At 35.9% G+C, this 12,385-nt stretch overlaps 1 protein-coding gene across 1 annotated transcript in view; it reads left to right on the top strand.

Annotated features, from left to right (window-relative positions):
* Positions 1-9,213: 9,213 nt before the first annotated feature.
* Positions 9,214-12,385, top strand: part of LOC107294263 (dedicator of cytokinesis protein 10) — a 53,616-nt gene continuing 50,444 nt past the window's right edge. The window contains exon 1 of the mRNA XM_015823483.1: positions 9,214-9,354. Within this exon, the coding sequence (XP_015678969.1) occupies positions 9,253-9,354 (102 nt within the window). The 5' untranslated portion in view covers positions 9,214-9,252. The remainder of the gene's footprint in view (positions 9,355-12,385) is intronic.

Raw genomic sequence — 12,385 nt, 5'->3', positions numbered from 1 at the left:
TGGTTCACACTGGAAGGTCTTATCAGGAAGTGATAATATTATAGCTTGTGTAGACAGCTTTGTTGACTTGCTTCTTAGTTGTCTGTCCTTACGTGTTTGCAGCTGCAGATTGCAGCCTAACACGTAGGCATGAAGAAGTGTAGAATTAAGCATACTGAAGGTTACAAGATGGAGTGACTTATGCTATATTCCAACAGGCAACAGCCACTTATCTGTTCTATTTCCTAAATTTTCCAGTGGAACTCCTATAGTCATGGAAACTAGTGCTTTACTTTGTCCCATGACTGACTGTGATATCAAATCATTGCCAATTCTTAGTGACCACACAAGTAGATTTTCTCCATGATGATTTTTCCTAAACTGTTGTTTCAGTCTTCTAATGGTGGACCCCTTCTCTTTTCTTCCATGTTCCCAGTATTAGAGCTTTATTAAGAGACCTAGGCCTTCACATAATATATATGAAGTAGGATAATTTAAGCCTGGTCATTAGTAATACCTCTGGATTGATTTGCTCAGTGATCCATCTGTATGTTTTCTTTGCTATCTGTAGTATACTTAAGTGTATACTATACTCCGTGAGTATGTACTCTTTGAGAAATACCTCAAGCTTCTGTCTTGGACCCGGTGCTTTTCAGCATCTTCATAAATTACCTAGATGAGAGAATAAAAGGGAACTCATTATATTTGCAGGCAATACCAAGCTCTGGAGAATTGCCAACATTTTGGAAGATAGACTTGTGATTCATAAGGTTCTTGACAGACTTGAGCATTGGGCCCTATCCAACCAGATGTAATTCAGTGCTAAGAGAAGCATGGTTCTGCACTTAGACATGAAAAACTAAATACACAGGTATAAAATAGGCACTATCTGGCTCAATAATAGTTACTGTGAAAGGGATCTTGGTATCTTACTAGGCCATCAATTAAGTATCAGCTAGCAATGCCGTCCTAGGGTGCATCAACAGAAGGCTAAGTGATTGTACTGCTCTATACTGTGCTAGTGAGGCCACACTTGGAATAGTGCATCCAATTCTGGTTATCATGATACAAAAAAGATGCTGAGACCCTAGAAAGAGTGCAGAGAAGAGCAACAAAGATGATAAGGGTCTAGGGGATAAATCCTATGATGTACAGTTAAGGGAACTAGGTATATAGTAGGATTCAGGATGACATGATAGCTGTCTTCTAATACATGAAGGGCAGTCACAGGGCAGAAAGCATTGATTTATTCTTCATAGCACCTGAGGGGAAGACAAGAAGTAATGGGTGAAAGCTTCTTAGAGAGAGATCCAATTTCCTGATAGTAAGAATAATTAATCAATGGACCAGCTTGCCTCCCAGAGTTGTGAATGCTCCATCCTTGGAGGTCTTCAATAAAAGATTGGACATTTGTCTGGGATGTTATAAGGTCTGCCTTGGGCAGGGAATTGGTCTAGAAGATCTTCAAGGTCCCTTCCAGCCATATGGTTCTATGAGTTTTCACCAACACTTAGCATAATACCAGTTGCTTATTTAGTTGTTTGTTTGCTTATTTAAAAATAATCTTTTAAAATGCAGGCCGAACAGGCAAGGAATTTGGTAGGGATCATGAGACGATCCTTGCACATGTGTATGTCCAGATACACCATACTGATTATTCTTTGTTCTAAAATATGCAAGAAAGAGTCCTTTTGATAGGTTAATTTAATGTTTCTAATATGCTGCATCTCAGGGAAGTAGATATGCAGTCTCCATTTAAAGCACATTCAATGAAGGAGTGTGTGTTTATTCCACGACCAAATTTCTTTTCCTTTTAGGAAGTTTGTTTAACATTCATTTTAGTAAATGTGTGACTAAATGCATCATTTAAGGTTCTGCACTCTAGAATGACAGAAGACATGACTTTCTTTGTGACATTTTTTCTACCGGTTGTAATTGAATGCTACCATATTCCCATTTAGTCATCTTCTCCTAATGCTAAACATGCCCTCCTGTTCGTAGACTCTCAATAATCCTTATTGTGTTTTTGGAATATGATACAATTTATTTGAATCTATGCCTTCTCAATGTATAGTGCTTGAAACTCAATGAAGTACTTGGGAGGGATTTGATTAAAGTAGATTAAGTGGAACATTTGCTTTATGTGATTTAAAAAATTGCACTTCTATTAATGCAATATATTACTGTCTGTTTTTCGGCTCTCTGTTGTCACCCCAACCCACAAGGGATAGGACCTTAGAGTACCCACAGCAGGTGACCATACAATCATGTTGGATTCCAGATGAAGTGTTGGGAGGTTTTTTGAGGGTCTGGTAGGCTGTTCAGCTGAGACTGAAGTTGTTCATCTGGTTACAGTCTGGATTTGCATGAGGTCAGAGCTTTAGACCAGATTATCNGGCTCTCTGTTGTCACCCCAACCCACAAGGGATAGGACCTTAGAGTACCCACAGCAGGTGACCATACAATCATGTTGGATTCCAGATGAAGTGTTGGGAGGTTTTTTGAGGGTCTGGTAGGCTGTTCAGCTGAGACTGAAGTTGTTCATCTGGTTACAGTCTGGATTTGCATGAGGTCAGAGCTTTAGACCAGATTATCTTGATCAGCCTCTCTGATTGTAAGATTCACTTCAGTTTTCTGAGGAGCTCTGAGAAATGTAGTATGTGAACAAATTCCTGGAAGAAGACAAGAGTATCCAACCAAGCACAAGTAACAACCCACATTAGGGATTACATTTTGGTGATAAAATCAACAATTCACTCTTATTGTGTCTGCTGGTAGCCATCTGGAAACCTTGTTTAGGGCAATTCAGTCTTAAAGTGGAGGAGAGATAGGCCATAGGATCATCTCCAGGAACAATATTTTTGCTAGTTATTATTATTCACTGCTGAACCTCAGTAGGTTTGCACCTTCCCATTCAATCTATGTACAATCTGGGGATCCTTTTGGAATCTCAGGTACATATACAGATAGAAGCTGTGGCCAGGAAGGAACCTAATGTCCCAGTTGTACTCTTTCTTATATTGGTAGGCCCTTTTCACAAGTCAAATTAGCAAGTGAGATGCCCACACAGTAAAGAAGATGACCTTGACAGAGATAAGCAGAAATAATTATCTAGGCAAAACAAACAGAAGCATTTTTAAAACTTATGGAAGCAGTTCAAACAGATGCCTCTCTAAGTCACTGGAATATAAAAAAAAGAAAGATGTACAGCACAATCAGACTTTCAAGATTACTTATTGTAATATACATGTTATTATAGCCACTCTCAATAAAATTAATTTTTTCCTTCCTGTGAAGTTGATTTCCTGTTCTGGTCTACCTCATGGCTGACGCCCACATCCTATCTGTGTGCATTGTATCAAAAATAAATAACTTGGCACTTATCTTTCTTGAATTTTATTCTGCTATTTCCAAGCCATTTCGATGAACTCTCAAGTCTGTTCGGGATTTGATTTCTAAGTATTATCTGTCTTACCCAAAGTTGTTTCATTTACAAATCTGATCAATGTTCCTTCCATCTCTTCATTCAAGGTGTTAATTAAAACCTGAAGAATAAAAGTCCCAGGACTGATCCTCAAGGCACCCAATTTGCTATTGTATATATTTGTAGTGTGAAACAAGTTATGAGAATGTAATTTTAAAATTAGGCTTCAGCCTGTTAATAATTGTAGGCTGAAAGGAGTTATGGTTGTTGCTTGGCTTGATTACTACTGGATTAAAGCAGAGTTTGCTTGTTTCTGTTTTTGTACTGCCTCCTATATATACCAGCATACCAAGGTGCAATTCAAGGTGTTGGCAATGACTTATTAAGCCCTACATGCCACAGGACAGGTATATTTAAGGGACTTCTTCCTGTTTACATGTATCTATCTCCTCAGATTTGGCAGATTCTTTCTACTAAAGAATGTCATCATCTGATGGGACCCAGGAAAAGACCTTTGTTTGCCATGGTGTCAATTCTCATTCCCCTGGAACTTACACTCCTGGCTTTGTACTGAAATCATCTCATACATTGCACGCAGAATATCTAATAATTAGTAATGAGGAAGCAAAAAAAAGTTGTGACAGGAACCAGGAACAAGGCTTCATCTCCTCTACTCAGTTCTGCTTGTATATTAATTGGTTACATTAGGTCGTTTGAAAAATTTGTTGTGAGCCAGCCAATTTCCTGGGAATCTTAGCAAAAATACTTGATTTTCTTTTTGTCCTGGAACCTAAGAAAATTCCAGACTTAAATCATGTAGTTCTAACTGCCTGATCTCTTAGTACATCAAATTGATACACAAAGGTTCAAGTTGTATGTTGAACCTTGATATATTATATAAATAATTATTTGAAGAAAATTACATAAGATTGATGATAAATCATTTATATATCTAAAGCCTTTTGGGGGAAGGTTGCCTTCAACTCAGTATTAATTCTGGCAACTATTCAGACAAATTTCTGCAGTTTTCTTGGCAAGATTTCAGAAGTGGTTTGCCATTGCCTGTTTCCTAGAACTGTGAAAGAGCAACTGACCCAAAGGCACCTTACAGTTATAAAGGCTTGGATGGTACATATTGCTTTGCACTGAAAGAACTGATATGTCAGGCATTTACACATTATAAGTCAAGATCAAGACCATTCAGAATGTACCAAATCCAGAATATAAAGTAGATTTTTTAAAAGATTGCTTGGGTTTTAGATATTAATGCATAGTTTTGAAAATTCAAGGCAAGCTTAGCAGAACTTTGCACCACTTACTGATGAAGAAGTCATATGCCATTGAACTCATCAGCATGATGTAGCTTTCCACGCTATCAAGAAGTTAGTCATCTTCTATTTGGTCCTTATAATGAACCAAAGACTTCAGTTATCACCTATGATACCTCAACATACAGAGTTCATGTTGTTCTCAGCTAAACAGTGCCTGATGGTAGAGATATGTAAGTAAATATTAATTCTGAGCAATGACTTTAGCAAAGTTAGACAGAAAAAAATTGGCTATAATCCTAGGGATTCAGAAAATCCATAACTATGCATATGCTTATACTTTTGAAATTTGGGTAGATCTGAGCCCATTCTGATATTTTTTTCTCACAATAAAGCAACTCTTCTCATTCTATCAACCCCTATGCAATGCTGGATCATCTGCTACTTATAACTGTAAAATCTGTATTTAATATATATTATGTCTGCAGTATTCCCACAATATATTAAGGAAGTTATCCAATCAGAAAATGTATCAAGATTTCTGCTCAATAAATTCATGCTGCATTATTTTGAAGGTGCTCTTGAATATTACAATCTGCTCCAGAATCTTCTCACATATTGATGTGGTTTATAGTGGCTGGATATTCCATTTTTCCTTTTTTGAAGATAGGGATGGGGCATCTAGCATTTCATCAGGATTTCTCAGAGCTAATACATAGAAATTTAGCTAGACCATCAGTTAGTTTCTTCACATTCATAGGATGCAATTAATATAGTCATTAAACTCATTCAATGCTAAGAGGTATTCTTTTACCTTGTTTTTAATCTGTTTCATTTCACTGTTCACTTTTTTTTACAATTTCCTGGTAGAATACTTAGATTATGTTCAAGAAGATTGAGTCAATATAAATATCAGGAAGTTCTGCCTTTTCCCTATTATTTGTTAGTACTTCGTCTTCTTCATTTTAAAGCTGATCTGTCGTTTTTTTATTTTCTTTTAGCAAACTGTGTCTAAAAGAAACTTTTATTTTTAGCACTCTTTGTTGACCTCAGCTCACTTTGGGGTTTCAGTTTTTTGACAACATTTCTAAAGGTCTGAGCCACATGACTAGACTCTTAAGATCTGGTCTTTTTCCATTTCCTGTCAGCTCCACCTCTTTTGCTAATGTTTCAATATCTTTAAAAAAGAAATTCATATGTTTATTAATTTTACGTCATGTTTTATTTCTATATTACCACAACAGAAAGACTCTTGGCAATTTCAAAGCATAAAATGTTACATGTTAAAAACACAGTAAAAACATAATAAAAATAAATTAGAATTTAGAGTTATTAGAAGCTAGACCTATTTTGTGGGGATACAGTTCAGCTATTATTGTCTGGGCTAAATAGATTCTCTTTTGAGTCAGATTAATTTTTGTGTAGTAGTTTATGGAATGGCATCTTCTTCACAAGTCAGAAGATCCCTAGACAATTTTAAAGCTCTCCCCCTTTTTAAAATAATAATAATTAACTATTCGTTGTAAAGGAGGATGAAAAATAAATGTAAATTTTAATTGAATTCTTTCTTCTTTGTATCTCTTTGATTCATATTGATAGATTCTGAGTCAGAACCGCACAGGTAACCTTTGGGAATATTTAAGAGCAGCTTTCCCAAACTGAGCAACTTTGAGATGCATGGACTTCAACTCTTGAGAAATTCTGAGAGTTGAAATCTACACATCTTAAAGCTGACAAGATTGAAAAACACTTTTCTAAAGTGGAGGATTTTGCTGGGAGTTCTGCGCATCCCAAGATGCAACCTGAGAAATGAGACTTACTCTCATTGTCCTCAATTCTTTTCCAATCACTAAAGAAGTAACCAATAAGTTGTTGAGAATAAAATTTGATCTTTCTTTGGTATATTGCTTGCATTTTTGGCCTCGTAAGCACTATACGTGCAAAACTGCTGAAACAAAATGTCCCTGTTTAACAGCTACTCATTTTGTTTGTGGGAAAGGCATATCATTGAAATCTGTCATTCTCCAGAGCTTTTGTAATTGCTTCTTTGTGTTTCAGGTGTCTTTCTGGAACCACTTGGCCAACTAATATTTTAATGAAGAAAATGGAGGAAAGCTTACTTCCAATTGTGGCTGTTAAGGGAAAAAAATCAAAAGCAAATTTATTCTGAATTAAAATATGGTTAATGTATCTGCCCTTTCAATTGTTTTTAATTCTTTCATTATGAATCCACCATCTAAGGAAAAGCCATATAAAATAAAATGTTTTAAAGCTTGATTCTTTTTCTGAACTCTACCCTTTCAATATTGCTTTCTCTGAGTATACAAAATATAAACCCTACCTTAATCTAATAAACAAAAAAAACACCAATTTACAACTAAGAGAACAACTTCTGAGCTGCTCTATAATTTAGCAACTTTCTTTTCCCACTAGGCACTATAGGCAACAGCCACAGACGAGGTTGCATTATACAAAACAGAGCTGACAGTGGTGGCCAAGGTGGAGAAAGGCAGACAGCAGACTATCCCACACTTCCTCTAGGTGCAGTGTTAGAGGATCACAGTCAGACAAAAAAGCGCAGTACAGAAAATGCTAGTACAAAAGGAAACCAGCCATAATTAGACTTGACCAAATGGTTGTTGGTTGCATTGAAGCCAATTCTTGGTGGAAACTCTGCTCTATTTCATATCGGATCATTACTGAACCTCAATTTGAGACATTCAGAAGTCTGTAGGGAGAAATTATTATCTTCCCTGTTGTACTTCTATTTCTTCAGACTAAATTTACAGATGCTCTTCAGTTTAGCAAAAGACTGTGTACTGTATTTTATTGCTATAAGAATATCTAAACTATTGGGGATAGAAACTGCAGTTTATGAAGATTTCTAATTAAGTAGGTGTATTCAACATATCTGTATCAAATACAAAGTTTGTTCGTTATATATGAACACCTAAAACCTATTAGTAATGGAGCAAGAAATTATTAGCAAAGAATCTGTGGTTAAATGAAACTTCTCATATTGAACACGAAAGGGGCTACAGGTAGTCATCGACTAACAATAGTTCATTTAGACCATTCAAAGTTATAACGGCACTGGAAAAAATGACTTATGGCCATTTTTCACACTTATGACAGTTGCAGCATCCCCATGGTCATGTGATTTACATCCGGGTGCTTGACAGCTGGCTCTTATTTATTATGATGGCAGTGTCGTGGGGTCATGTGATCCCTTTTTGAAACCTTCTGATAAGCAAAATCAATGAGAAAGGCAGATTCACTTAATAATAGTGTTATTGATTTAACAACTGCAGCAATTCATTTAACAAATGTGGCAAGAAAAGTTGTAAAATGGGACAAATTTCTCACTTAGCAACATCAATTTTGGGCTTAATTGTGGTCGTAAGTTGAGGACTACATGTATTTTCAGCATTCTATAAATGTTCTAAGCTTTATTCAAACTCTTCATGTCATGCTTGGAACTGAGTTGTTCCAGAGCCTGAAATCAATTTACATTGTGCCCATTTTGTCCTCAATATAGCAATTTTGCAAACTAGATAGGAAAAAGTTCACATTCAGAATACTGGGGGGAAAAACTTTTCCACACTGTCAGACTGGCTGTCAAGGTCTACAAGCCCAGAAATGTCTTCTAAGCACTGTCTCTAATGCTGAAGCCAACCTTATCTGCCTAGGCAAGAGATAAAAAGGCTAGCCTATCCGTTTATGACTTCATGCAGTATCCTATGGAAAATTAGAAATAATTGGGGCTAGTGGGTATTGCAATTTGGTATTCCTTGGAATGGTGACACGTAAGTGAGTCGCTCACCTGTAAAGACTTTTAAATAATTTCAAACTGGCCAACTCTAAGTGGTTTATAAGTCTTAAAGGTTCACAATATCAGTTTTTCACATTATCATTTTTTTTTAAAAAAAAAAATAGTCAATTGTTGAACATCCAAAATAGACAGGACACTGTTAGTCTTAAATTGGAAAACAGGAGAATGTTTCAGTAAGTTAATTGGGTCACTGAGACTTGGTAAAGCAAAAAAGCAGTATTAAGGGAGACAATTTACTAAAACTGTTCAGAGTTAGTGTCACATAACTCATAACTTTGCAGTCTCATAAAATTCATAAAGTTATCTTAGTCAGTATCATTGACTAATCAGGGAAGATTTTCAATCACTTTAAGAAATTGTTTTAATTTTCTTTGTTGAAGCAGAGGAGGTTTTTGTTCTACACTTACCCAGGTTGGAGTTCCTTATTCAAAACAGCTAAAGTTTACAAGGTATAATAATGTTCTTTCAATCTTAGGTAGGTGGGTAGAAATGAAACAGGTAATAGCAAACATTGTGACTGAGGCTTCAGTCTTATTTGTCACTGAAGAAGCACAACATTACTCAGGCAGGAAGTAATGATTTATTACTGAATTTCAGGTTCTTCTTTTTCTTTTTTTGAATGCAATTTATAGAGATAGCATACTGGTCCCTATACTTCCTCTTCTCACAGCATAGACATAATCATCAGTGAATGAGGATTGTGTTTTTCTAATATGGATTTCTTTGCTGCTTGAGATTCTACTAACACAATGAGTTTCCGGGCAAAAGTATTTAAAAAGGACTACAGTGAACGGAGAAAAAAGAGGACAATTAGACGAATTAATCACGGAGAAATCCACAGTATGAATTGTGTATGTATATAAATATATATGCTTGTACTTTTTTTCTTGTAATTTTTTTTAGTTTAACTTCTCTTTGGGATGTTGGGCTTGTGAACAGAATAGATTATAGTATTCCTATTTTATCTCAGTGACTACAGCAAATTCTCTAGTGAAATCATAGCAATACTATTTCTGGAGACCACTGCTGTAGTTTGTTGCCATCTTGGTTAGGAATTGTAGGAATGGAGTCTAACATATCTGGCAGGTAATAAATTGGAAGACTCTGTAAGACATACAGTTAAAAGTAATAGGATAAAATCAGTATATCTATGAGATAAGACATCCAAATATGTTTGTGATTTCAATATGAATGGGAAAAGAAAAATGAAAGAACTAAGTAATAAGCTGTTTGCAATTTATGATGTATGAGTAATAATTATGTCCTGAATATATGAAAGAACCTGTCACGTTGAAGTTAAACCTTATGTGTTTATAGATGGTAGCTCCTATATATGTGATAAATAAATAAAATGCTTTTTCATCATTGTTTTCATCATCTGTAATTTATATTTTTATCTTCATAGAAATTCATCGAGTTTCTGTTTATATTATTTTTTAAGGGGAAAAAGTCTAATTTGTTAGAATTGAAGAAGCTTGAAAAAGACAAAGAGCCTCAAACAGGCCAGACTTTAAAGATAAACATGATTTAATTATTCTATATGTGTCTATTAAAGTGTGTGTGAAGCAGACTTTCAATGATTCCTAAAGTGAAAGCTATAGGATTAAACAATATTGGTTAAATGATGTAGTAAAGCATAGTTACAGATTTACCTTTCTTTTTCAGGGAAGAGTTTTATATTTTTTTAAATGATAAGGATGGAAATGTAAAAAAATTGGAAATTTTGTTTCTAAAGATACAGAGTATGTATTAATGGAGTGATCATGTACTAGCAGCAGAGTACATGAGTTTCCAATGTAAGTTCAGTTTTCAATCCTAACATAAATATTAATATAAAACAAAAAGACTTAACAAAGGAATCTAGAAAGGGCATTCCTATACTGTCACAAGTTTTACTTCCTAAGATCTTAATGACCACTTAACCTCTCAGTGATGATACAGATAGTCTTTGATTTATGATCATTCAATCTCAGTTGTTTAATGAGATAGCTATTAAGTGAGTTGTGTCCAATTTTACAATCTTTTTTTTAAGATTGGTTAAGTGAATCTTCCTGGTTATTAAATGAACTATGTGGTTCTTAAGCAAATCTGTCTTCCCTCAGTGATGTTACTTGTGGGAATTCTGGTCATGTGTCCGTGGGGATGCTGCAATGGTCATAAGCGTGACAACTGGTTGTAAGTCACATTTTCAGTGCTGTGGTAACTTAAACAGTTGATCAACATATGGTTGTAAGTTAAGGACTACTTGAATGCAAGTGTACACTCCCCACTACTGTATAATTTTCATTCATGCACTAGAGCCAGAGAAAAATTAAAAAAACAATTATTGGTAGTCCCATTCATTCTTCCTTTAGCACATTTGGGAGGGAAGGGAGGGCAGAGACAGGGAGGAAGGGAGGGAGGGAGGAAGGAAAGAAGGAAGAAAGGAAAGGAAAGGAAAGGAAAGGGAAGGAAGGAAGGAAGGAAGGAAGGAAGGAAGGAAGGACGGACCAGACAGCCATTCTGGGTACAGAGAGGCAAATAATCTCTTAGCAATTTAAGAAAGATATCTTGGTTCTAAGAAGAATAGAAGTGGACGTTCCCACACTTGGAAAGCTTTCTCTTCTGCTACAAATACAGGAGAAATGCTGCAAAATTCTCTGTGCCAGGTTTTCCCGGAGCAGCTAATCCAGTCAGGCTGGAAATTTTAAAATCAGATAATCAGATAATAATCATAATTCTATATGAAACAGAATCCCAATCTGGTTATAAAAAGGGATCTTTATGGGGAAATATTACAAAAACTGTTGTGAGACTTCAGGTACAATATTCATCAGGCTCTTGTTATACTGCCTGAGAAAATGTGTGTCCTCCTGCAGGATTCATTTAATTGCACAGATATGGAGCAAAACATTATCTATGTGGGCTTCTTCTTTTTTAAAAGCCACATCCTGTTTTAAAAACACGACCTTTAAAGTATTTGCATGAAGCATATTGTTTTTAGCCTTAGCATTACTTGAACAGTGGATTTTTTTAAAATGATGCTGTTTAAACAGGAACTATATTTTGAATCTTCTTCCTCTTAGGTTAAGATTAAAGAAATAGTCATTGTGGTGTTCTGTTTTCTTGGTGTGTTTCTCGGTGGCATGTTTAATTTCCAAGGCAATTTCCAAGTCAAGGCAATTTCCCTTGACTTCACTTTTGCAGTTAATAACCCATCCCTTCCTAATCTACTTCACAACTGGAGCACACTAAATACTATCCTCAAGTTTGTCATTGTGGTTAAGGCATCAGGCTAGAAATCAGCAGACTGAATTCTTCTTTCCCCTTAGGCACAAAGTTGAGTGACCTTGAGCCAGTCACACTCTTAATCTTGGGAAACAGGCAGTGGCAAACCACTACCAAAATATTGTCAAAAAAACTAGGGATTTGTTCAGGCAGTCACTAGGAATCAACACTGACTCAACGGCACGCGCGCACACACACACACATACACACAGAACATTTGTCAGTATAGAGGTAGTCATCCTCATCCATCCCCAAATAGCTAGAGATAACTTCACTATGTTCTTCAAGGACATAATGCACATGAACCAAGACATGACAAAAACTTAACTTTTTGGTTTTATTTAAAATACTTTCATAGTGTAAGTATAGTGTTGGGTCACAACATATGGGATGATTTTTTTAAAATTTATGTCAGTTTATCAGCTAAATAAGATCTATTTTGGTGAACAGAAAGAATTCACTTTACAAAGCACGTTGCGTGGCAATGAAGCGATGCTGGATGAGAGGTCTTCTACTGATATGGTCCAGCTGCAGCCACAGCTGTGCCCATGCCAGAGGGACTGTGCCTGTAGTAGCCTTGTACGAGCTCCATTGCCATGCAGCCGCCATCTGTCC

This window comes from Protobothrops mucrosquamatus, unplaced genomic scaffold, assembly GCF_001527695.2.
Source record: "Protobothrops mucrosquamatus isolate PMUCROS unplaced genomic scaffold, P.Mucros_1.0 scaffold1882, whole genome shotgun sequence".
NCBI lineage: Eukaryota > Metazoa > Chordata > Lepidosauria > Squamata > Viperidae > Protobothrops > Protobothrops mucrosquamatus.
Note: the sequence above shows the minus strand (reverse complement) of the source record. Positions and strands in the feature narration are given on the sequence as shown.